Source organism: Patagioenas fasciata, chromosome Z, assembly GCF_037038585.1.
Source record: "Patagioenas fasciata isolate bPatFas1 chromosome Z, bPatFas1.hap1, whole genome shotgun sequence".
Lineage (NCBI taxonomy): Eukaryota > Metazoa > Chordata > Aves > Columbiformes > Columbidae > Patagioenas > Patagioenas fasciata.
Window position 1 is genome coordinate 84,006,948 of NC_092560.1, and position 26,681 is coordinate 84,033,628.

General features: G+C 50.1%; 2 protein-coding genes across 4 annotated transcripts in view; both read right to left on the reverse strand.

The window, feature by feature from the left end:
• Positions 1 to 6,297, reverse strand: part of LOC136114724 (unconventional myosin-Vb-like) — an 85,893-nt gene extending 79,596 nt beyond the window's left edge. For 2 of the 3 annotated variants that reach the window (XM_065860215.2, XM_065860216.2), the window contains exon 1: positions 5,800 to 6,296. In XM_065860215.2, the coding sequence (XP_065716287.1) occupies positions 5,800 to 5,826 (27 nt within the window). In that variant the 5' untranslated portion in view covers positions 5,827 to 6,296. Of the gene's footprint in view, positions 1 to 5,799 lie in introns of all 3 variants that reach the window. The other variant, XM_071802548.1, reaches the window with a different exon arrangement.
• Positions 6,298 to 7,269: 972 nt separating this feature from the next.
• LOC136115439 (cilia- and flagella-associated protein 53-like) lies at positions 7,270 to 21,527 on the reverse strand. The gene is given in 9 exon segments (XM_065861548.2): positions 7,270 to 8,008; positions 8,832 to 8,934; positions 10,621 to 10,837; positions 11,218 to 11,436; positions 14,935 to 15,238; positions 18,439 to 18,612; positions 19,862 to 20,088; positions 21,340 to 21,419; positions 21,422 to 21,527. Coding segments are annotated over 9 exon segments (1,668 nt in total). The 3' UTR covers positions 7,270 to 7,770.
• Positions 21,528 to 26,681: the final 5,154 nt, after the last annotated feature.

A 26,681-nucleotide genomic window follows, 5' to 3' on the forward strand; every position in this document is an offset into this window, starting at 1 on the left:
TTGAAGGAAAAAGAGTTGGAGATCCCAAGTATTTAGCAGGTCGGTGACTAAACGAGATGTGGGCAAAGTTTAGCAAGGACCAGCAGTTTGCGTTGTGTTGATTTACTTCACGTGACTTCCGAGCGCTGAAACTTTGTACCGAGCAAAGAACGCCAGGAGACGGTAGCTTTTTCACTCCAAAAACCACTTCAAAATAAATAAGAAATACTATTTTAGCTTGGTTTTGTGTCTGACGTCGGACTTTGGGATGCAAACGCTGGTGCGGAAGCACTTGGGGAGGAGAATCCTGGTCGCAGTTTGGACAGCGAGAAATTCCACCTTGTCCATCCCAGAATGAAGCGTCAGGTGCTCCAAGTGAAATCCAAGCAAGTTTTGCTCCTAAAAATGATTCTCACCCACCTTGGAGGTCAAGCAAATGGGTATTTCGGCACCATGGGGACGGTCGCCGCGCTCGGGGAGGGGTTTCCCTAAACTAAGCGGCCGTCGCTCACCGAACCAGCCAAAAAAGCAGCATAAGATGAAGATTCGTTCTGACAGCCTGGGCTCCGAGTTTATTTTGGCACGGCGAGAGCACACGAGGTTTTAAAGCATCTCCCAGAAAGGGAGGGGAAACCCACAACCAGTTGCACCCAAAAGCACCAGCCCTTTATTCAGTATTTTCTAGAATTCAGATTTGCATGCTTAAGACGTTTGGGTTTTTCTCCAGATCAAGAGATTTAAACCATGGGGTTTTTAGGCTCTACAGAGCAAGCCAAGGCCTTCTTACCTCTCTGGTCAGGGTCTTTATAACGCTCAGGGCCATCAAACGCAGCAGGAAAGGCGAGAGTCCCTCACCTAGAGTAAGATGTTCACCCTCTGTGCAGACATCACCTCCAGAAGAGCTTTCTGGTGGTGTTAAAGGGCTTTTTTTGGCCAAAACGTGTATCCAGGTCTCCATCCCCACCAGGAGATGAAGCGTCCTTGGTTGAGACCCTCACCATCCCCAAAGCGCTCGGTGGGTACCGCAGCTCCACCCCGGCCGGCCGTCGCACTCGCCATCCAAAAACCAGCAATATCAGAGCTCAAAGTAATTAAGAAGCATAAATCCACGAGGGAGTTACTCAGTTTAATTAGATTGAAAATTATAGCTTACATCATGCCAGTATTTTTGCATTTGCTTGAGAGATTCGCCAACTTTCTGCTCACTTGGGGCACAGCACCAAGGACCAACTTCACAGTAGACACAAGGATCAGACTTATTTCTTCTTATTTTTGTTCTAAAAAGCCGTTTTCAGCACTCACATTTCCAGGTTGAAAGCTCTTCCTTGGAGGGATGTTCCTCTCCAAACCCTCTGGATAACATAGGAAAGGCAATGAGCAGAACTACGGAATCTTTAACAGCCTCGTTAGTAAAACTAATGAGTTTAATGTCACGTCAAACCCATCACCCACCGGGCCCTGATCGCTTGTCACCACCTCTGGACAAGTCTCTGCTCATTTCTGAAGGACCAAGCTAAACCGAAACCCAACTCAACCTCACAAAACGTGTCTTGCATCGAGCCAGAGGCATTTGAGGGCAAACTGCTTTACGCAACCAACTCACGCCACAAAAAGCTCGCGTGAAACTGCCCTTTCGGTTTTGCTAAACAGCAAATTCCTCGCTGAAACGCCCATTTTTGGCAAAGATTTCAGGTGTCTGCCGAAGCTGCAATAAAAGCATTTTCCTGACTTGAATTATAGTGTATGCTGAGATTCCTTTAACCACCATGAAATGTTCGCAGAACGGGTCAAAGAGCAGATAATAACAATACAAAAAAACCCTAAGTCATGGCTTCATCTACACTACCTGCTATTTATTACCCCAACGACTGACTCAGAAGGTCCAAAGTCCAGTTTTACGCTAAGGTTACGTTACTCCTATGTTTTCCTGCCCAGAAAACCATCGCACTATGTGTATTCTACTCTTTTTGGCCAGAACTACAAACTGATTGGTGTGTAAATTATAGAACAACTCATCCCTGCAGCCCTCAGGTTTCCATCCTGTATCATGGGAGTTAACCCAGCAAATCTCTGCAATTTGGGCTTATGTGCATTGGGATCTCCCCCAAATTCACATCCTTAAAATCCTATCGGGGTGCAAATACTTAAAAATAATTTATAAAAGGCAAGTTGACTGATTGTGAGCAGCATAAGGGTTTAAAGCAGGAATCAAGTTAATTAAACCCTGCAGCGGGAGATCCATCCGCACGGCACCAAGAGAGCGCAAAACTAAATCCCCCCTCATTTATTCCCCCAAAATGTTTCTATAAATACACAATACACAGCAAATCTCTCTCCTTCCCAGCTGCTCCTCCAGCCCAAACCAGCACGCAACCCGCTAAGGTTGAATCCTCCCTGAGCCCTAAAGCATAAACCATTTTCAGAAAGGTTTGAAGGCAGAAGGTTTTATGCCAATTCATGGGCTCAATCAGTGTGTGATCACACTGGGCATATTTATTCGCTTCGGAAAAGTTGCTCCCCAGGGTCATTCATTCCGGTTGCTTTATTTAATACAACTTGAAGTGAAAACTGGGAAGTTTTCTATACCCAACACAAGCCATTAGAAGAGGATTTTAATGCATTAAGTTCTATCATCTATTAAAAAATACTTGGCAAATAGCAATCGCTTGGCAGAACGAGAGGGAAAATCATATTAAATAAGAAACAAACACCCTGGTTTCTTCTACAGAGTTTGCAAACCTTCTGAAGAACACAACTTGAGCTGCACAACACCCCAGGAGCAGAAAGGCACAGCTTATTCACCACCCTGGCAGACAAACTATTTTGCATTAGGTTCAGTGGCTACGCTTAAATGAACAATTAACATATTTTAAGAAGTACCTTTAAGAGAGCAGAACATCCAGCAGCAAAAGCAATTAGATTTGTTTTCATAAGATGAAGAGCTTCGCCGTATAACAACAAAAGCCAGCCGCACCAACACGTCTCATCTCCAGTTTGATGCTGCAAATCAAACCGTTACTGGAGGTGGTATCTCCCAAGAGCGACGTCCTCCCTCCGTCCTACCCAGATTGTCCCCGTTATCTCCTTACAGAGCTGCTGGCATCTGCACGGGCTTACGGGGATCACGCCACGGTCACCTCGGCTCAAGTTTGGCTGTGTCAGCAATAGGTTTCTTTGGAGGGCTCTGGCTGGAGAGGAATGAACTTCGCACACAAGGAGCTGCCTTTCCTAAATAGGGTTGGAGAAACCCCCCCTGCCCAGTTGCAACCAGTTTGGATGGGCACATCCCACCAGTGCCACAGGTCAGTGGGAACCCTGGGGACGTGGTAGGAGCAGGACCAGCCCCAGAAAGACGTCGAAGTCGCCAGGTGCTGCACAAAGAACATTATAATAGTCTCCCCGTAACTATTTACTCAAGCGGAGTCCTACGTGCTTGAAGGTTGATGCAGTTTTGGAACTACTCACATGCTCATAATTAGGCACGGCTGTTAATTATCTCATTTGATGGGGGTTATTAAACACCAGTCATCGCTGCTCTTAAAGGGGAATGGATAAGAGAGGGTCTCCTGCTGCTGGTCAGGTTCTCCAGCTTAAGTGCTCCTCAGACTAGCGCCAAGTCTAACACAGCCAAGCCAGCAACAAGGCTTAACAAGCATGAGCTTAAGCACCAAGAAAATACTCCACGTCTTCCAAGGTCCCAGGAGATCTTCTGCGAACATCAAGTAGAAGTTACGGGCTCTCTACACAACCTGTAATAGCTCTCTACACAACCTATAGTAGCTCTCTACACAACCTATAGTAGCTCCCCATCACAGCCCAGCTGGATGGAGAGGTGGGAGGACCTGACAAGTCCCGCTCAGCTGCTCCAAACTTCTCTCCAATAGTTTATCTCCTCCTGGTTCAACCAGGAATGACTCCAAGGGAGGTACCGTTGTGGCTGCGCTAATGCAACGCCACACAATCAAATCAATAAGCTTTTAGCAAGACATTTATATTGATTCCAGCGAAGCGGATCGTCCGCCTTCCCTTAAATAGCCTCATCCCCATGCTGCTCACAAGGTTATATCCAGGAGACCCCACCTCCATGCTTGGAAAGTCATCTCCTGAACATCTCCATCCGCTTCATCTTGGGGACCTTCACCAGCAACCGGCACTGTTGGGTTCAGCATCCACGCGTTGCTGAGATTCTTTTAATTTTTGGGGTTTTTTTATTATATACTCAAAGTCACAGGAAACATTTTCTGGGCTTCAAAGTCAGTGCTGAGTCTCCACACAGCAGCCAACCCAGCAGGATAGTCCTAAATTTCACCGCAAGGCCAACGCTCAGCCCCACAAATGACCCACATAGGTTCAAGGCACCATCCGTGGCCCCAAAATGTCCCCGCAAGACAGACGGACACCAGCAGAAGGGTCAGTGTTGAAACAGCAGCTCTCATCAGGAATCCTTGTTGTTATTAACAATAAATTAAATATTAGTGATGTGAATGTATTGTCACCAAATCCCCATCACTTCCAGCACCAGGATCACCACGGGTATCTCATACCCATTGAGCAGGAGTATAAACCGAATCAAGTCAGCATAAAAACACCACGTGGGTTAATTACCTGAGTATCAAGTTAAGAATCACTTAACCAGCCCATAGATATGGATAACACAACCACCACCTCCCCATTGCATCCACACGCTCACCCCACCAGATGCCGCACATCGGAGCAGTTGAACCACAGCTCGACTCGCGATTTTCCAAGAGAAAACTCAATAAAAGGTTTTCCAAACCTCGAGACTTTCGCTTGTGAAGCGAAAAATCAAGAGGGCAGCCCCACTTCTTCAGTTCCCACAGGTTCAAAAGGAGGAGCTGCCACATTCACCATTCGTCCTGCGTCCGTTTGACAGCGACAGCCAAAAAAAACCAACAAGCCAAGCGGCAACCCCCAATATTACATAAAAACACGAGTTACAGAGGCAGAAATCTGCAGCAAAGTTCAGCCCGGGAGACAAAAAGCGGTGCCTTGAGAGGGTCGGTGTCAAGCTGGTAACATCGCCACAGGAAGAATTTCAAACAGTAAAATTCTTATTGGTAAAATCACGATGCTTTAAGAGCCTTTCAGCAAAAGGCGCTTTGAAGCCGAGCGCTTTTCTCCATCGGCCCCTGCCTGGTGTTATCGATGGGTTGAAGATGCAGTGAGACGCCCTCTCCGTGCCCATAAACCTCTCTAGGTAGCAAAGTCTTGCTTTAAAGGTGGCAAAACCCCCCAAATCACCCCCAAACCGCTTCGGCCAAGGAGCAAAACCACCCTGAATATCCCACAGCAACAAAACAAAATCAAATCCAAATAAAAGTGCCAGGCCACCAGCCATGTTCCCTCCCCCGCTGCCATGAGGAAGCAGGTGCGCTGAGGGCTCGGATTTGGGAGGCGCAGAAGGAAAAAGAAACTAGAAATTGGGCACTTTGAGAGTATTTCGGTTCCTCACAGGAGCGTTTTCCCCTCGCCCTCCACTCCGGCGGAGGGAATGTGAGGTAAAAATCATTATTCTGTGAGGATTTAGGGAAGCTGAGGGTGTTTTAGAGCGCGCTGAGGTGAGGGAGCGAGTTTAACGCCGACACAACCGCGACCCACGGGCGAAGTTCACGGAACCGGGCACCCGGGCGGGGGGGGAACCCCGTGAGGGGCCGCGCTGGCGAGGGGGACCCGTCCCGGTACGCGTGGGGAACACGGGGAAAGTTGCCGGTTCACGAGTGGAAAGATACACACACCCCCCCCACACACCCCCACACACACACACTCACGCACCCCCCCGCCAAAAGGCGCCCCGCTCACCTTGGTGTAGAGCTGCGCGGCGGACATGGCCGGGGCGGGCGGCGCTAAGCGCGGGGCATGGGGCCGGCAGGCAGCGAGCGGCGCCGCCGGACCGACCGCCGGACAGACACACCGACCTTTAGACCCGCCGCCGCCGGCCGGGGCGCGGGGAAGGGAAGGGAGCGGCGCGGCGAAGGGGGCAGGAGGAGGAGGAGGAGGAGGAGGAGGAAGAACCGCCCCCGCCGCGCCCCGCGCAGGTATGGGGCGGTGCGGCCGGGCACGGCTTGGCTGCGTTCGGCTCCACTCGGCTGGGTTCGGCTCCGCTCGGCTGGGTTCGGTTCGGCTGAGTTCGGTTCCGCTCGGCTGGGTCCGGTTCAACTCGGCTGAGTTCGGCTCCGTTCGGCTGGGTTCGGTTCCGCTCGGCTGGGTTCGGTTCGGCTGAGTTCAGTTCGGTTCGGCTGAGTTCGGCTCCGTTCGGCTGGGTTCGGCTCCGCTCGCCACTGATGGGCTCGGTTCGACTCGGCTCCGCTCGGCTGAGTCGGTTCGGCTCGGCTGAGTTTGGCTCGGCTGAGTTCGGCTCCGCTCGGCTGGGCTCGGTTCCACTCGGCTGAGTTCGGCTCGGTTCGGCTGTGCTCTGCTTTCCCCGGGCTCGGGGGGGTAAAGGAGCAGCGCTTTGCTTCACCCCTTGTGCCGGTTTACAAATAGATTTTAAGAAAAACCCTTTTTTAGACATATTTCTCTTCACCTCCCCGGTCCCAGCTGCTTCCTGCCCTGATCCCCAGGCAGGGTGCCAGGCAGAGGGGCAAAGCATCACCCCTTCACTCAAACACACCCCGTTTCTCCTTGGGTTTGGGCTTTTTTAACCTTTTTATTCCTTTTCCAAGAGAAAAAAAGTAACAAAACCTCAAGCAGGTTCCTCTGGGTGGTTTGAGGTGCTGCCATGAGGGGACGCCCCATTTATTGGGGTGCAGGAACAGCTTTAATGGGGTGTAGGAACAGCTTTAATGGGGTGTCACCCACACCAGCCCACTGGAAATCCATTGGAGGAAAGCACCAGGGATGGGTTTTTGTTCAATCCGCTTCCCTCCATCCCCAGGTGCTTCTATTCCTGCTTACGAGGCGCTTTCTGAGCTCGAGAAGGACGATGCGAATGCAAAATATTCCTGATGAATCACTCTAGCTGCTCATTAGCATCGGAGGTATTTTGCATATTAACTAAGCAGGCAGAAAATGTGCTCAGGCTTTGTTTGCTCTGCCACCCGTGGTTTGGGCTGCGTTGTTCGCTGGGCACCCAGTTTGCCTTTAAAGCCATCGCTGGTGGCTCCTTGTCCTTTGGGGGTGAAACTGTCCCCTCTATTTGTCACCTGTTCCTTTAGCCCCCCCGCAGCACCACGGATCCGATGGGAGGACAACAAACAGCACGAATATCTCCTTATTTTCCTCACTCTAACGTCCTTGGTGAATCCAAATAAATCGCAGGCGGCGCTGGGGAAATCTCTGCAAAACAGTTTTGTCGGGCAAACAAAACTTGTTCGTCTCCTTTTATTAATTAAACCGTAGAAAGAAAATGTATAAGGAGTAAAGATTTCGGTGAGGATGGGGTGGTAATGACAGCGCAGAAGAAAGCGCTGCCATCCCTGTTCTGATCTTCCATTAATAGAAGACTTTAATTAAAGAGAAACTAAAGCCCTCAAAATACAGAGAAAATCCCTGAAGTGTGTCCTAAGTGCTGGAAATCTCTCATTTGGAAGGCAAAGGCTTCTGTTCCTTTGGGAATCAAAACTTGTGCTGATCATATTTAACAAGCAGTAGCCTATTAAATATTTTATCATATTGGCAAGCGCCAGGGTTTTAAATTTGGGGGTAAATCTGGAGTGATGTGATTGGGATTGGAGTTCCCAGCTCTGCCACGGCCAAGTCGTCCACCCCATCAAGGTGGGAAAGCAGGATAAAAATAGATAGGAAAGTATCATAAAAATAGATAGGAAAGTATCATAAGCGAACTTCTTGAGAGTTAGACCTGAGTTTTCGTCTCAAAGGGTGGATTTTTGCTGTTTGATCATAAGGCTTTGCTAGAACGTCCTGGATCCTCTCTTGGTAAGCTCGCTCTGCCGCTAAACCCGACTCGCGTTCTCGCTGCTTCTCTTCTTCCTCAGCATCACGGGCCTGTTGTCGCTGGGTGATTTGAGCCCTGAGTTGCTCTTGGTATTCTTTTATTTCCTTGACTTTCCTGGAAATAACATAGGAATGGGTTATTTATAAAGCGTGGCTTAAAAACTAATCAATTATTTAATCCGTTAGCTTTAGACTAAAGAATCTCCTACCCCTGTTTGGGCTCATTGGTGAAGCAGGAGTCACAAAGACGCCTCAAATGCCAACAGTTGAGTCAAGATTCGGGTGTAAATACAATTGGGATGGACCACAAGTGACACAACTAAACGCCGGCTTTGCTAAGCGAAGCTTAAGACAAAACTCAGCGTGTTGCCTTCCAAATGGGGAGATTAAGAGCAGAGAAGGCAACATTCCCAGTAACTTGGTGACCTCCCAAGTGCGGAGAAAGGGCATGAGCATCAAAAATAAAGGGAATAAGTGAAATAATGTCCTTTGCATGACACCCAGAGGAACATTTTAGCTACTGCGGGTAACTCTTTTCACCCTAAGGTAAGAATTCCATGTTTACTTGCAGCAAGTTGACGGCTGATTAAATGACAGTTTAATTGAGGCGTGTGGGTGGAGTTGAGCAATTAGCACTAGTTCTCCCAGGTAAGTAACGAACTAAGCCCTCATTAACCCTCCTCCCTAATAACAGCTCGGAGTAGGAGGGGGTGTATTTAACAAACAAGTCATGCAATGGGTTAAAAAAGCCCAAAACGAGACGTAATGAGACGCCGTTATTTATGTGATTAAGTCGCTAATTCTGATCTCGCACCAACAGAGCAGCTCTGAACAGAAGAAAACCCACCGGGCGCTCTTAGAGTTATGGGAAAATACGAATTAAAAGATCGATGGGCGATTAAATGAAATGATGGGATAAAAGAACAAAAGGAAACTACCTCACGTATTTTTCTTCTTCTATACGTTTGAGTTCTGCGATGGCTTCGGCGAATAACAACCTCTCCTGAGCGAGTTCTTCCTGCTCCTTTGCGTTTCTTTGCACTGAAAACCAAACCAACTTGTAGAAGATAAGCTAAGCTTAGAGGGACAGCGAGCCTGAGTTCAAGCCTAAAGAGCAAGACTAAGTTTCCTTGCTTCTCCAGAGGCACGTGAACAATATCAAGTTATTCTCATTTGGTTTTTACCCACTCAGAAGGCAAAAAGATTTTGCATTCAGAACTTAATATAATAAATACAGATTGCTTGCTCATGTAAGCTGTGCTTTACTGGGCTTTGCTTTGGTGATTGTAACAGGATATTAGTGTAAGGAATTCCCTTTTTAGGAAAATCGCTGCTAAAGTGCAAAAATAGTGAGTATATTTGTGTGGCTATTCTGGTTTTGGCCCCCATCTCTTCCTTTTGTACCCGTTTGGTTCATTCTAGGCAAAGGCCAGGACTTGCTAGTCTAAGTAAGCATCTTAACGCCTTAAAAAATCATGCATTATACATAATAAAAAGCAAAATCGAACAGCACTAGGTATGTGCTGAGAATATGCCTTGAGTGAGGCATTTGGCACAGTGTCCCACAGCATCCTCACAGCTGAACTGAGGGAGTGCGGTCTGGATGAGCGGGTGGTGAGGTGGAGTGGGAACTGGCTGAAGGGAAGAAGCCAGAGAGTCGTGGGCAATGGGGCAGAGTCCAGTTGAGGCCTGGATCCAGTGCAGTGCCTCAGGGGGCAGTGCTGGGGCCGGGATTATTCAATATATTAATCAATTATTTGGATGAGGGAATAGAGTGACGATTAGAGAGCAGTGTAGGGGAAAAGGGAGCTGGGGGTCCTGGGGCCAGCAGAGTGACCATGAGCCAGCACTCGGCCCTTGTGGCCAGGAAGGCCAATGGTACCTGGGGTGGGTTAGAAGGGGGTGGTCAGTAGGTCAGAGAGGTTCTCCTGCCCCTCTGCTCTGCCCTCGGGAGACCACACCTGGAATCTGTGTCCAGTTGTGGCCCCTCAGTTCCAGAAGGACAGGGAACTGCTGCAGAGAGTCCAGCGCAGCCACCAAGATGCTGAAGGGAGTGGAGCATCTCCCGGGTGAGGAAAGGCTGAGGGAGCTGGGGCTCTGGAGCTGGACAAGAGAACACTGAGGGGTGACCTCATTCATGGTTACAGATATATAAAAGGTGAGTATCAGGAGCATGGAGCCAGGCTCTTCTCAGTGACAACCAGTGATAGGACAAGGGGTAATGGGTTCAAACTGGAACACAAAAGGTTCCACTTAAATTTGAGAAGCAACTTCTTCTTAGTGAGGGTGTCAGAGCCTGGCCCAGGCTGCCCAGGGAGGTTGTGGAGTCTCCTTCTCTGCAGACATTCAAACCCGCCTGGACCCCTTCCTGTGGAACCTCAGCTGGGTGTTCCTGCTCCATGGGGGGATTGCACTGGATGAGCTTTCCAGGTCCATTCCAACCCCTGACATTCTGGGATTCTGTGATATTATCGCTGTGGGCAATGGGGCAGGAGAACAGGCCATCCAAGGGCTGTCAAACATCTTCCCAAAATGGGGTGGGTGGTCAAGATGGTCTTGGCTTAAATCATAAATCAAACCGCTAAAGCATCAGGAACCCCTTGCTGTGTATTCTGTGCATTTTCCAGCGGGACTCGATGATCTCAAGCATCACTTTACCACCAAAACGATCCTATAAACGCCCGTAGGAGTCAAGTTTCAGAAGGCGATTCAGCCGTTATCACTCACGCTTCTCCTCAACCTGCAGTTGTCGTGTATCCAGGACGTTTTTCAGCAGCTGCTCTCTCGCCTCCCTTTCTAACCGCAGTTGTTCGGCCTTCTTGGCCCAAATCTTGGCCATCTCCTCATCCAGGAGCTGCTCGTCTTCCTTTTGGCGCCGTTTCTCCTCCTCCAGCTGTTGAGCCCGGTGCACCAGGTAGTTCTGTTGCTCCTTGAACAGCTCGTGCTGCGAACGCACAGATATTTGGAGAGCTGATCAAGCTACTTCACCCTCACCTGCATTAGAAACCTCGGGATTGAGAAATATGTTAAGACACAATAATAAACGTCACCTCCTCTAAGGTCTAACAGTGGGTTTATGCAACTTTCCTAACGTACGTGAGCTTCTAAATGCCTGGAGCAGAGTAAAGAATTCAGCTCCTTGCTCTCTCAAAGTTACGTCAAGACCCATTTTCAATGGGCAAACAGACTCATCTGCCTTTCATGGCATCTCCAAGATGTTTAACATGTGGTTTTGCATATATATCCAGCTCTTCAAGATTTTAAACCTTTTCTTAGTATTAATGAGTTGGAATAAGTTAAATATTGACTTTCTTCAGCTCTTACTTTTCTTTTTGTTTTCTCCTCAGGGTCTTCCTGGGGTTCTTGAAGAGCTTTTTCTAAGATCTTCATCTCGAGGGCGAGTTCGCTTTGTTTTTCCTCATTAAGATGCTGCTTCTTGTCCTCGGCTGCGCTGAGCAACGTGTCCCTGAGTTCTTTCTGTTTCTGTCGCTTCTCCATCTGACGTTGTTCATTTTCTTGCTTAAGCAGCTTCTGCTGTTCTTCCTACAACGGGAAAAATAACCAGACTGTAAAATCCCACAATGTGAGGGGTTGAAGGGACCTGGAAAGCTCATCCAGTGCAATCCCCCCATGGAGCAGGAACACCCAGCTGAGGTTCCACAGGAAGGGGTCCAGGTGGGTTTGAATGTCTGCACAGAAGGAGACTCCACAACCTCCCTGGGCAGCCTGGGCCAGGCTCTGACACCCTCACCCATTGGAGATCCCCCCAAATACATTGGAGGTCCCCCAACCCATTGCACATCCCCAACTTAACCATGGGAGATGCCCTCAAAGCCATTGGAGATCCCCCCAAAACCACTGGAGATACCCTCAACCCACTGGAGATTCTCCCAACCCATTAGAGATTCCCCCAAACCCGTTGGATATCGCCCATCTCATTGGAGGTCCCGCAACCTATTGGAGATCTCCAAAACCCATTGGAGATCCCCCCCCAAACCCATTGGAAATCCCCCAACCCATTGGAGATCCCCCAACACCCTTGGAAATGCCCAAACACATTGGAGATTCCCCAGCCCAACCATGGAAGATCTCCCAACCCAACCATGGGAGATCCCCCAACCCCTTGGAGATCCTTCCAAACCCGTTAAAGTTCCCCCAAACCATTGGAGATCCCTAATCCATTGGAGATACACAAACCCATTGGAGAAGCTCCGAGACCCATTGGAGATCCCCCCAACACTTTGGAGATTACTCCAAACCCATTTGAGGTCCTCTCAAACCCACTGGAGATCCCCCAACTCACTGGAGATCCCCAAAACCCATTGGAGATCCCCCAACCCATTGCACATCCCCAACTTAACCATGGGAGATGCCCTCAAAGCCATTGGAGATCCCCCCAAAACCACTGGAGATACCCTCAACCCACTGGAGATTCTCCCAGCCCATTAGAGATTCCCCCAAACCCATTGGATATCACCCATCTCATTGGAGGTCCCGCAACCTATTGGAGATCTCCAAAACCCATTGGAGATGCCCCCCCAAACCCATTGGAAATCCCCCAACCCATTGGAGATCCCCCAACACCCTTGGAAATGCCCAAACACATTGGAGATTCCCCAGACCAACCATGGAAGATCTCCCAACCCAACCATGGGAGATCCCCCAACCCCTTGGAGATCCTTCCAAACCCATTAAAGTTCCCCCAAACCACTGGAGATTCCTAACCCATTGGAGATACACAAACCCATTGGAGAAGCTCCGAGACCCACTGGAGATCTCCCCAACACTTTGGAGATTACTCCAAACCCATTTGAGATCCTCTCAAACCCATTGGAAATCCCCCAACTCACTGGAGATCCCCAAAAACACATTGGAGATCCCCCCAAACACATTGGAGAACCCCCAACTTAACCATGGGAGATGCCCTCAAAGCCATTGGAGATCCAGTGGTATCCCCAGGGCAGAGCAGAGGGGCAGGAGAACCTCTCTGACCTACTGACCACCCCCTTCTAACCCACCCCAGGTACCATTGGCCTTCCTGGCCACAAGGGCCCAGTGCTGGCTCATGCTCACCCTGCTGGCCCCAGGACCCCCAGCTCCCTTTCCCCTACGCTGCTCTCTAATAGCTCATTCCCAACTTATACTGGAACCTGGGGTTGTTCATGCCCAGCTGTAAGACTCCTTGCATAACTTCCAACCAAACGATGGCTAAAATTAGTTTAACTGTAACATTGAAGAGCAAAGATAAGTAGCAAGATTTTCACTTAATGATAACAGAGCTTCACATATTGCGGATATTCTGCATCTCTAGCGGACATACATTTATATGAAGTAATTGCATCCTTATATTCTGACGGGCAGTTACTGAATTTCCATTTCCACCTTATATTGGAAAGAACAGGAAAAGCGACGGTAAAGTTGAGTTCTTAACAAAGAAACAATGAAAAGAGCTAACGGGTATACGTATAATTTAAGATTCTTTAGTCAAAATTAAAAAATAACACTAGCAAGCACCAGTAAAACCAGCACAACTACAACAAGCCTATACTGGAAAGGGATAGGAACGAAAACAACAGCGTATTGACCACAATGGTTGGGCCAAGCCAGCCAAACGCTTCCCGTAATGACGCCCAAGAGCAGCCAGGACTAATGGGTGAGAGCGTTTAGGCACTGAATTAGTTAAAAAATAAAATATAAACGGTGTATATTCTGAAATTCCATCAGCTGAGGCATAAGCAGTTGGGATTTTGTACATAAATGCGTATCGTGGTCTGAGATCTGGTGTTGTGCGTCCCAGCTGGGACACAAGGAAATCAGAATCACCTCAGGGCTCAAAATGGCGGTAACAGAATCACCTCAGGGCTCCAAATGGCACCAGAATCACCTCAGGGCTCCAAAAGGCGGCACCAGAATCACCTCAGGGTTCAAAATGGCACCAAGGGCACCAGAATCACCTCAGGGTTCAAAATGGCGGCACCAGAATCACCTCAGGGTTCAAAATGGCGGCACCAGAATCACCTCAGGGTTCAAAATGGCACCAGAATCACCTCAGGGCTCAAAATGGTGGCACCAGAATCACCTCAGGGCTCCAAATGATGGTACCAGAGTCACCTCAGGGCTCAAAATGACGGTACCAGAGTCACCTCAGGGCTCCAAATGGTAGCACCAGAATCACCTCAGGGCTCCAAATGGTGGCACCAGAATCACCTCAGGGCTCCAAATGATGGTACCAGAGTCACCTCAGGGCTCAAAATGGTGGCCCTGGGGGTACCAGAATCACCTTGGGGCTCCAAATGGTGGTACCAGAGTCACCTCAGGTCTCCAAATGGCGGCACCAGAGTCACCTCAGGGCTCCAAATGGTGGTCAGAAGGATGGCGGGATCACCTCCCAAGAAAGGCCTTGAGGTGCTGGAGCGAGTGGAGAGAAGGGAACGGAGCTGGGGAAGGGGCTGGAGCACAAGTGTGATGGGAGCGGCTGAGGGACCTGGGGGGTTCAGCTGGAGAACAGGAGCTGAGGGGAGACAGGGACACAAAGAAACGGCCTCAAGTTGCATTGGGGAAGTTTAAATTGGATATTAGGACACATTTATTCATCTAAAGGGCTGTGGGGCATTGGAACAGGCTGGAGTCACCATCCCTGGAGGGGTTGAAAAGACACAGAGATGAGGTTCTCAGGGCCATGGGGCAGTGCCAGGGGTGGGTTAATGCTTGGACTCAATGATCTCGATAGTCTCTTCCAACCAAAACGATTAATAATTCTACGATTCTAAAAGCTTAAAAACACGTTGATTTCCCACAAAAGGCTCCGAGAGGCTTGAAATGCCCAAATCCTTGACACGCTGAGTTTCAAAAGCCGTATTTCCCTCAGTAAACAGGAGCGCGTTTGCCACAGGAAAGAGGCTTAGCATAATAGGACAGTCTCAGATCCTAATGGAATCAGTGAAGACACAAAGAATGTATGGATTAATCTAAATGTTTAGTAAGCCTATCACCAGGAGGGCCTTCTAGACATCTCCGAATGGAGAATTATATAGAAATTACCAGCAACTGAGCCTCTTCTTCCTTCAGCCGTTTCTCCTCCTCTTTGCGAGCGCCGAGCGCCGCGACCTGGGCGCCGAGAACGTTGAGCGTTTCCCGGTGCCGTTGTGCTGATTTCTGCATCTCGGAGGCGTCTCGCTGCTCCTTGGCCAGCCTGTCCTGCTTCCAGAGCTCGGCGAACATCTGCTCCTCCTCCTGCTGGTGCTTTTTCAGCTCTTCCTTCAGAGCCAACTGGGCCAGCCGGTCGGCGCACACTTCCCGCTGGTGCTTCTTGGTCAGGTGCACGCGGAGCTCCTCGCATTGTTGGCTGGAAAGGCAAGGGAAAAGGTTGAAGCTGAAATACTAAGGCGCAAAATAACGCATGAGTTAGGTGGGGTGAGGATGATGGAGGATCCTGGGTCGTATAGATACATAGGAATGGTGCTTGGGATGCCAAATTCTACAGCTGGTGTGGCGCTGGCTCTTTGGGAGGTGTAGGAAATCAAAGAGAGATTGGAGGGAGATTTGCACCTTGATCTGTTGGGGAGCAGCTCCTGGATCTTCATTTGTAGGAAAAGGAGAAAAGGAGAAGGAGGGGGGGGAAGGAGGAGGGGAAGGAGGAGGAAGGAGGGGGGGGAAGGAGGAGGAAGGAGGGGGGGGAAGGAGGAGGAAGGAGGGGGGGGAAGGAGGAGGAAGGAGGGGGGGGAAGGAGGAGGAAGGAGGGGGGGAAGGAGGAGGAAGGAGGGGGGGGAAGGAGGAGGAAGGAGGGGGGGGAAGGAGGAGGAAGGAGGGGGGGGAAGGCGGAGGAAGGAGGCGGGGGAAGGCGGGGGAAGGAGGAAGAGGGGGGGAAGGAGGAAGAGGGGGGGAAGGAGGAAGAAGGGGGGAAGGAGGAAGAAGGGGGGGAGGAGGAAGAAGGGGGGGAAGGAGGAAGAAGGGGGGGAAGGAGGAAGAAGGGGGGGAAGGAGGAAGAAGGGGGGGAAGGAGGAAGAAGGGGGGGAGGAGGAAGAAGGGGGGGAGGAGGAAGAAGGGGGGGAGGAGGAAGAAGGGGGGGAGGAGGAAGAAGGGGGGGAGGAGGAAGAAGGGGGGGGAGGAGGAAGAAGGGGGGGGAGGAGGATGAAGGGGGGGAAGGAGGAAGAAGAGGGGGAAGGAGGAAGAAGGGGGGAAGGAGGAAGAAGGGGGGGAGGAGGAAGAAGGGGGGAAGGAGGAAGAAGGGGGGGAAGGAGGAAGAAGGGGGGGAAGGAGGAAGAAGGGGGGGAAGGAGGAAGAAGGGGGGGAAGGAGGAAGAAGGGGGGGAAGGAGGAAGAAGGGGGGGAAGGAGGAAGAAGGGGGGGAAGGAGGAAGAAGGGGGGGAAGGAGGAAGAAGGGGGGGAAGGAGGAAGAAGGGGGGGAAGGAGGAAGAAGGGGGGGAAGGAGGAAGAAGGGGGGGAAGGAGGAAGAAGGGGGGGAAGGAGGAAGAAGGGGGGGAAGGAGGAAGAAGGGGGGGAAGGAGGAAGAAGGGGGGGAAGGAGGAAGAAGGGGGGGAAGGAGGAAGAAGGGGGGGAAGGAGGAAGAAGGGGGGGAAGGAGGAAGAAGGGGGGGAAGGAGGAAGAAGGGGGGGAAGGAGGAAGAAGGGGGGGAAGGAGGAAGAAGGGGGGGAAGGAGGAAGAAGGGGGGGAAGGAGGAAGAAGGGGGGGAAGGAGGAAGAAGGGGGGGAAGGAGGAAGAAGGGGGGGAAGGAGGAAGAAGGGGGGGAAGGAGGAAGAAGGGGGGGAAGGAGGAAGAAGGGGGGGAAGGAGGAAGAGGGGGGGAAGGAGGAAGAAGGGGGGAAGGAGGGAAGGAAGAGGGGGGAAGGAGGGAAGGAAGAAGGGGGGAAGGCGGAAGGGGGGGGAAGGCGGGAAGGAAGAAGGGGGGAAGGAGGGGGGGAAGGAGGGAAGGAAGAAGGGGGGAAGGAGGGAAGGAAGAAGGGGGGAAGGAGGGAAGGAAGAAGGGGGGAAGGGGGAAAGGAAAAATGGGGGTGGAGGGGGGGAAAAAGGGGGGTGGAGGGGGGGAAACAGGGGGTGGAGGGGGGGAAACAGGGGGTGGAGGGGGGGAAACAGGGGGTGGAGGGGGGGAAACAGGGGGTGGAGAGGGGGGAAACAGGGGGTGGAGAGGGGGGAAACGGGGGTGGAGAGGGGGGAAACGGGGGTGGAGAGGGGGAAAAAGGGGGGGAGAGGGGGAAAAAGGGGGGGGAGAGGGGGAAAAAGGGGGGGGAGAGGGGGAAAAAGGGGGGGGAGAGGGGGAAAAGGGGGGGAGAGGGGGAAAAGGGGGGGGAGAGGGGGAAAAAGGGGGGTGGAGAGGGGGAAAAAGGGGGGTGGAGAGGGGGAAAAAGGGGGGGGAGAGGGGGAAAAAGGGGGGGGAGAGGGGGGAAAGGTATAGATGTAGTTGGAACATATGCTGTGTGAGGTTTGCATATATAGGCCTTTCTTTTACATATAAACCACATGCAGAATACGCTCGTTCAAACACGTGGGTTGTTCTTCATTCAAATAAAGACTTAAAATAAGTCTCCTGGTCACTCGAAAGCTCATTCCCATGGGGAAAATCCTCGGAGAGCGGAAATATAGGTTACGCTGGTCAATAGGAACCACTAGAATACGCTGTCAAACAATCTTTATTGTGGCCAATATATGAGTATTTTAATTGTTTTATCATCAGGATATCAATGTTCATCAACAAGGGTGAAGATCTACAGGTGTGACAGACACAGAGGAATAACAATGGAATGAAATAGAACAAGGGCAAGTGTAGAGTCTTGAATGTGGGCAGGAACAACCCCAGGTTCCAGTGTAAGTTGGGGAATGAGCTGTTGGAGAGCAGTGTAGGGGAAAGAAACTTCTACTTCTTATACCTTAACACAATGGGTTCAAAGTTCTCTCAGCAGTGAAGGAATAAACAATTATTCATCCTTTTTTGCGCTTATAAACTAATCTGAATTTAATTGCGTTCTCAGAGGGGGAGAGAGCTTTTATTTAAGTTCATCGTGGATAGAATAATAGAAAATACTCCTGTAATTGCTTGATCTCATCAAAATAATTCCTTTAAGGCAGCTTTTACGGCAACTTAGAAGCATCTGCTCCCCCAGATGGTTGGATTTCTTCCTCTCTTGATGTCCTAAGCTTCTTAACATTAAAATTATGTCTGTATTTGCCACTTCCCAAAGACAAAAACCTCATGTATTTCCCTCATCCCTGGTTATTTCTTCATTTTACGGTCCAAAGTCGCTGCGATAACATTTTCCATATGGATCCTTCTGATGTTATCGCAAAATAGAAGAGGATGCAATATTAAAGGTACCAATAATGAACATACACAGATTTTTGGTCATGGATCTTCAACAAATATTCATCTCCTGATGAGCAAAATCTCTCCATGGACCAAGTTGTTTAAGGATGAAAATAACAAGGGGAAAACAGATTTGGAGCTACTTAAAGATAACAAAATTGTCACCTTTTTGCCCAATCACCTCTTGGTATTTATTTGGGGTAACACTAAGATATTTTTCTGGTGATACCTGAATTGCTGCTCCCGTTTCTCAGCCACCAGTTGTTGTCTTTCTCTTTCTCTCTTTTCTCTCAGTATTTTCGCTTGTTCCTTCATTTTGTCGTGTTTCTCCTGTACCGTTTCTTCAAGCGCGTCCATCTCAGCAAAGTATTTGTTTTCCTCTGCTTCCAGAAGCTCACGAAGCCTGTATTGAAAATATTTAAACAGAAGTTAAAATAATCATTCTGGAGAAGGAGAAAGTTCTAGTTTATTGGTTACAGGCGCAAAATGAAGGTAACAAGGGAAAGTGCAGAGTGTTACATCTGGGTAGGAACAACCCCAGGTTTCAGTGTAAGTTGGGGAATGAGCTGTTGGAGAGCAGTGAAAAGGGACCCGGGGGTCCTGGGGCCAGCAGGGTGAGCATGAGCCAGCACTGGGCCCTTGTGGCCAGGAAGGCCAATGGTACCTGGGGTGGGTTAGAAGGGGGTGGTCAGTAGGTCAGAGAGGTTCTCCTGCCCCTCTGCTCTGCCCTGGGGAGACCACACCTGGAATCTTGTGTCCAGTTGTGGCCCCTCAGCTCCAGAAGGACAGGGAACTGCTGGAGAGAGTCCAGCGCAGCCACCAAGATGCTGAAGGGAGTGGAGCATCTCCCGTGTGAGGAAAGGCTGAGGGAGCTGGGGCTCTGGAGCTGGACAAGAGGACACTGAGGGGTGACCTCATTCATGGTTACAGATATATAAAGGGAGAGTGTCAGGAGGATGGAGCCAGGCCCTTCTGGGTGACAACCAATGATAGGACAAGGGGTAATGGGTTCAAACTGGAACACAAGAGGTTCCGCTTAAATATGAGAAGAAACTTCTTGATGGTGAGGGTGGCAGAGCCTGGCCCAGGCTGCCCAGGGAGGTTGTGGAGTCTCCTTCTCTGCAGACATTCAAACCCGCCTGGACCCCTTCCTGTGGAACCTCAGCTGGGTGTTCCTGCTCCATGGGGGGATTGCACTGGATGAGCTTTCCAGGTCCCTTCCAAACCCTGACATTCTGGGATTCTGGGATTCTGTGAAAACGAGCACATCACTCCTTCCAACATTGTCCAAGGGAACATCAAATTTTAACTCAGGGATCACTGCAAAATCCCCTCTGATGACAGAAAAGTCCCGTCCTGGCATGGATTAAGCTCTTCATCTTGCAAACCCAAACCGTACTAGTTACTGTGTTTAAATAACTATCTCTAGCGATTGGCTCAGCGAGTAGTAGCCCAATTAACTAATGTTTATTCTACATCACTGCTTCACCAACACGCCTACAGTTATGATGAATAATTAATATTATGCCCCAACACACTGTGTAACAAGGTGCTGAGCTCTACTGAGTGTTTTTCCCACCATCACTTCTCCAAGAGCAAAGTTAAATTGAAAATATTAAGGGAGATATTGGTTTTAGCTACGCGGTTGGTACCTCTCTCTCCTCTCATCAGCTCCAGGTAGATATTCCCGCATGGCCGCGTCCACCTTTCTCTGCAGGGCGCTGCGCAGCCATTTCTGCTCATTGTGTTTCTGCCACTCGTTGACGTGGCGATACTGGGCGTAGAGCTTTAAGAGATTGGCATATTCAAGTTCTTTTTCTTCCCGTCTTTGGGCGGAGGCAAAGTTTTCAATGGTTTGCTCTTTAGGAGGCCTGGCTCTCTGTAAGAGAAAGCATTGGCAGGGGTGAAAATATAATCTGTGTTTTGGTTTGGATGAATTCATGATGAAATAAGGTGAGGCCGCACCTCAAATCCTGGGTCAGTTTTAGGGCCCTCCCAAGAAAGGCCTTGAGGTGCTGGAGCGAGTGGAGAGAAGGGAATGGAGCTGGAGCACAAGTGTGATGGGAGCGGCTGAGGGACCTGGGGGGTTCAGCTGGAGAACGGGAGCTGAGGGGAGACAGGGACACAAAGAAACGGCCTCAAGTTGCACCAGGGGAGGTTGAGGTTGGATCTGGGGAACAATTTCGTGCTCGCTGTATTAGAGAAACGCGCATGTGTAGAAAAACCAATGTTCCACTGGGCCCCAGGGCATCCACCCATGCAGTTTTGAATCTTTTTTAAAAAAGATAAACCAAGACTCATCTTTGAATCCCATATGGGATGTTGGGAAATCTGTAGGATGGTCTCATCCAGCATTGAAGAGCTGAAAATCTTCCAAGTGTTGGGGGGGACACATGAGGCCAAATCTCAAATCCTGGGGGCAGTTTTGGGCTCCTCACCTCAGGGCTCCAAATGGTGGCACCAGAATCACCTCAGGGCTCAAAATGGCGGCAACAGAATCACCTCATGGTTCAAAATGGTGGCACCAGAATCACCTCAGGGCTCCAAATGGTGGCAACAGAATCACCTCATGGTTCAAAATGGTGGGCAGAGGGGTGGCGGGATCACCTCCCAAGAAAGGCCTTGAGGTGTTGGAGTGAGTAGAGAGAAGGGAACGGAGCTGGGGAAGGGGCTGGAGCACAAGTGTGATGGGAGCGGCTGAGGGACCTGGGGGGTTCAGCTGGAGAACAGGAGCTGAGGAGAAACAGGGACACAAAGAAACGGCTATGACTTCTATCTCATCCTCTTCATCCAAGAGAGCGTTTATGGTGTGTTTTACACCTGCCCAACAAGCATTCCCACCACAGGTACCCTCCAGCCAGCTCCACAACCTCTCTGGACAGCCTGCTCCAAGGCTCTGGCACCTCAAAGGAAAGAAGTTCCCCGTTATATTCAGATGGACCCTCCTGTTCTTCAGTCTGTGCCCGTTGCCCCTCATCCCGTCACTGGGCACCACTGAATCTGCTCCATCCCCTTCTCCCCCTCCCCAGGCCTCAGCCTCCCCCGGGAACCCCGCGTCGCTCCCCGCCCCTCTCACAGGGCCCAGCCCCAACCGGCATGGGGCTGGAGCGCCCCCCAAGGACCCGCTCACCAGCGCCGTGGAGTGCGGGAAGGGCCTGGGCACCTCCCGGCACCGCGGCCGCTGCCGGCGCCGCGCGTCCATGGCCGGGGAGGCGGGACGCGTCGCCCGTTGCCGTGGCAAAGCGCCGCGCCGGAAGTGGCGTCATGACGCTGGGCGCGCAGCCGCGGGCGGGCTAAGGGAGGAGGTGTGGCTGTCATGGCGGCCGAGGGGGCGTAGGTTGGGGAGACACAGAACCATGCAGAGCCTCAGGATCTTCGAATCCAAGCATTAATCCACCCCTGGCACTACCCCATGTCCCTGAGAACCTCATCTGTGTATTTTCAACCCCTCCAGGGATGGTGACTCCAGCACTGCCCTGGGCAGCCTGTTCCAATGCCCCATAGCCCTTTAGATGAATAAATGTGTCCTAATATCCAATTTAAACTTCCCCAATGCAACTTGAGGCCGTTTCTTTGTGTCCCTGTCTCCCCTCAGCTCCTGTTCTCCAGCTGATCCCCCAGGTCCCTCAGCCGCTCCCATCACACTTGTGCTCCAGCCCCTTCCCCAGCTCCATTCCCTTCTCTCCACTCACTCCAGCACCTCAAGGCCTTTCTTGGGAGGTGATCCCACCACCCTTCTGACCACCATCTGGAGCCCTGAGGTGATTCTGGTGCCGCCATTTGGAGCCCTGAGGTGATTCTGGGTGCTGCCATTTTGAGCCCTGAGGTGATTCTGGTCCCACCATTTGGAACCCTGAGGTGATTCTGGTGCCGCCATTTGGAACCCTGAGGTGATTCTGGTGCCATTTGGAGCCCTGAGGTGATTCTGGTGCCACAATTTTGCGCTCCCAAAACCGCCCCCAGGACTGGCGGTTTGGCCTCCCCAGGTCCCAGCACAGGGACGGTCGCTGCCCTGGGCCTGCTGGCCACACCAGTGCTGGTACCAGCCAGGATGCTGGTGGCCTTTTGGGCCACCTGGTCCTCCAAGTGTGACACATCACACTGACACCCCTTATTAATAGAACATCACCTCGCTGTGAGGTGCTGGTGACATCTAGTGGGAGCAGAGCCTGGCACAGACGGCTACAAGAGTGACGAAGATTTGAGTTAATAAGCACATAAAAGGAAGATCTGAGCTTCATGCTGGTGGTCGCTGTGTGAAGCCCACAGCTCAGGACAAGCCCTGGTAAGAACCTCCTGTGGTCCGTGTCCTAACGGCAGACGCGACCCAGAGCGGCTCACCCTGTAGATAAATAGGAAATAAAACATTATCTATGGATCCGTGATGGCGTCAAGTTCATTGCCCGCAAAGAAGTCACGGGAAAAAGACGTCGCTGAAGTTTGGAAGCTGATAAGAGCTTTGCATGCTGGCAGATAGTCAGGACTTGGCTGATAAGAAGTTAGCTCCTGGAAGAGCTAATTTTCGTCTAAAAGTATCACAGATGTCTTGAGATGTTAATATTAGATGAAGAGACAGATTCTTCTTAATCCACACGCCAAAGGGAACTCTGGTTGCTGCGCTTTTCTCCAGGGTTTCCTCACTGGGGGCATATGTGTGCGATATATACGGTGTGTCTTGGATTCTCCTTCCCGAAACCTCTCTCTCAGGATCTGTTTTACACTCAGGTGTCCACAATTGCACACAAGTCAGAGTTTTAGATGTGGGCTGAGGTTTTAAGCTGCTTTAAACAAGCCCAACCAGTCACAAAAAAAGCTGGAGCCGCCTCTCCTTTCTCTCCTCGGCACAAAGATCCAGCTCGTGTGGTTAAACCATAATGAAGGGGCGACGTGGCTCCTCGGGTTCCATCCGCCTCGGCCCAGCTGCACGAACACGAACGGCGGCGCGAGGGAAGTTCTGGGGTGAGAAGAGGGAAGAACGGCACCTCATGATGATTTAAAGCAATTTGGGAAACCAGAGATGTGGGAAAGTCCATCCAGGACAGTTGGGCCTTTCTGCTCTTTGCAGAAGCGTAAGTTGATTGTTATCAATCGATGAACAATTCCCCCTTTTCTTTGTACAAAGGAACTTCTTCTTCCAGAAGGAAAATTAACTGCGTTAAGGGAACCACAGGCATCCCCACCCCTCAGAATAAGACAAAACTTTCCTTACAGCTTTGAGACATCACCAGTTCCGAATTCCCCAAGGTTTCCTCTGCTCACGCTCCCTTCTAACCCTTCCAGATAATCTTCAAAACACTTAGGGAAATCATTTTGATGTCTTTTAGGTACTTTCGAGATGGAGCCGGTCAGCGTTCAAATATTAGGAGCTGAAAAGAAAACAGTGAATCTTCTGAGGGAATAAAGGAGGCGGCTGATGGGCCGGGGCGACGTTTGGTGGGATCAACGTGGCTCCTGCTCGCTTGTTGTGGTTTAAATGGAGAAGTGCAAAGATCAGAGACCTTTCCCGACCACGGCGCAGACAGAAAAATGCTCCTTTTTACCCCCGACGCGCCGAGCAGATCGGAACGGGAGAGCAAATCGGTTTCTCTCCGCGCCCACGGGCAAGTAGAGGAATTAATCCCTTCATTTCCTTCTCTCAACCTTCAAAGGAAACCACAAAGGGAACGCAGATGATAAGATCCAACGTGGGTTTCATCACTTTGTCCCACTCAGTCACCATCTGGATGTCACCAAAATTCCCCTCCCAGGACATCGGAGGCGATGGAGCTGGAATCGCTGTGGTCGCAACTTCCTAATTCAACTTCACGCAGCAACAATTTCCCCACCGTAAAAGTGAGAGAATATTTGTTGCTGGGCAACACATTTGTTCACAGGGGCAAGAATTGTGTAACTCTGCTGCTATTCAAAGAGGAACGGAAAGTTGGAAGTTTTTCGCACTTTTTGCTAATTTTGGGAGCTCCATAAAAGATTATTTCAATATTTTCTGCTAAAAAGTTGGCTGTAAACTTCCCTTCCTGTTATTTTCATGAGGTTTCACAAAAGGTCCGAATGATTCTAAGAAATAAGATCGTACACTGTGAATAGAGTTACTGCGTCATCCCCATGTGCCGATCATGGGACGGTGATTTGCTGTCCCCGTTGCACCATGGGTCACCAAACATGCGGCAAATTGGGCAGGAAAGAAGGAATAAAGGGTTAGAATCAAGGGGAGGGTGAGGAAAGGGGAGGTTACACAGTGTTATTTTACAAACTGATGGTTCTCAAATGATGGGTTTTATCTTAAATAAGTATAACAATGTTTTCGGTCATCTCAGAGCTGTTCACGATGAGTTTTTTGGGAGGGATGTGAGGTGGGGATGAAGTTCACCAAGGCCAAGTGGGGGGTCCTGTACTTTGACCACAAGAACCCCCTGCAGCGCTCCAGGCTGGCACAGAGTGGCTGGAGAGCAGTCAGGCAGAAAGGGACCTGGGGGGACTCATGGACAGGAAGCTCAACAGGAGCCACCAGTGTGCCCAGGTGGCCAAGAAGGCCAATGGTGTCCTGTCCTGTATCCAAGAGCGTGGTCAGCAGGATGAGGGCAGTGATCCTTCCCCTGTGCTCTGCATTGGGAGGCCACACCTGGAGTATTGTGTTCAGTTCTGGGCCCCTCAGCTCAGGAAAGAGATTGAAGTGCTGGAGCGGGTCCAGAGAAGAGCAACAAGACTGGGGAAGGGACTTGAGCACAAGCCCTATGGGGAGAGGCTGAGGGAGCTGGGCTTGTTCAGTCTGGAGCAGAGGAGGCTTAGAGGTGAGCTCAGCACTCTCTAGAACGACCTGAAGGGCAGTTCTAGCCAGGGGGGGATTGGGCTCTTCTCCCAGGCACTCAGCAATAGGACAAGGGGGCTTAAACTTAAATTTAGGCTGGAGATTAGAAAGCAATTCTTCACAGAGAGAGTGGTCAGGCATTGGAATGGCTGCCCAGGGAGGTGCTGGACTCACCAGCCCTGGAGGTTTTTAAGCTGAGATTGGCCATGGCACTTAGTGCCATGATCTGGTCAATGGACTGGAGTTGGCCCAAGGGTTGGACTGGATGATCTCTGAGCTCTTTTCCAACCCAGTCCATTCTGGGATTCTGTGCAGGTTGAAGAACAGAAAAAGAGCTTGGAAATGAGAAGCCAATTAACATCAGTTCCTGAAAAACATCAAAAAAGCTGTGGAATAATTGGGAAATCAGCCGCAAGAAGAAAACAGGGGGGTGAATACCAGGCGACGTGGATTTGTCGAGGACAAGCGGTTTCATTTTAATCTCATTTCCTTCCGTGCCGGGCGCCAGGCCTGGTGGGGAAAGCAGCAAAAAATAACACGTGATAAAGGTTTTAACGCCGCCCCACGAATGCAGGGACGTTCGCTCGTGGGTCTGCGTCACCAAACTCTCCCGGGTTTTAATTCAGTAAGAAAGCAGAGGATTAAAAAGAGAGAATTGAAATGTGGAGGATTTGGGGGGAAAGGCTGAAAAGCACGAGGGAGCGACGGGGAGAAGCGGATGGGGATGAGATAGCTCGGAAGTGGCACAAATAGATGTGGGGTGAGCTGGAAGTGAATCAGCAATGTCCCGTTTAAACCCAGTTTTAAGCACTTCGAGAAAAATGGGGCTTAATAGGAGAAAATCAGATCTGGAAAAGACCCAAGCTTAACCACGCAATAAATAAATGGGTGGGAAAGCTGGTGCTTGCCCAACACGTTTTGGAAACCAATTTAAAGCCGACAAACCCACCCAATTCATCAAGGTCACGAGGCAGAAAACGGCTCTGGAATTGTTGCAAAATTAACTCTACACTTTCAGTGATTTTAAAAGCACGAGCGGGTGGAAATAAAGCGATTTTTGCAGCTCTCCGCAGTCCCCAAATTCAAATCATTCTCCTGAAGGAAGGCGCCAAATTAATGTGGATTAAGTTATAAAAGACATACCCATCATTAAGTGATACGAGATAAATGCTTTCTGAAGAAGATAAATGCAAAACGAGGGGATATTTTTCACGTTTTAAATCCTTCGGTGTGGCGAGGAGACAGATTAAGTGACACTAAGTCGCTTAGTGCTTAGTTTATATTTAACTAATAATTAATAGCTGTATTGTGAGAAAATAATCAACCATAACATCATCAATTATTTCTTAGTATAGATGTGACAATTTTCAAAAATCATAATGCATATATAATAATTATGTGAATATAAGTAATGCAAGAGTGTCCAGTCTTTGGAGCGCTTATGGAGAATAATACCCAGCGCTGATAAAATAAATAATGCCGTTTAACAGTCTAATTGATTCTGCTGTTAAATTCATTTCTCCATTTCTTATTTCTTATATTTTGGTGGCCGGGATGTATTTTGAGGTGTCCAAACCTTGTAGATGTGGAAAAATGGGCACCACGCCGTGTCAAAGCAGGGAAGTTGAGGAGTGATGGGAGACACTCAGAGGGAAAAAGATCAAAAA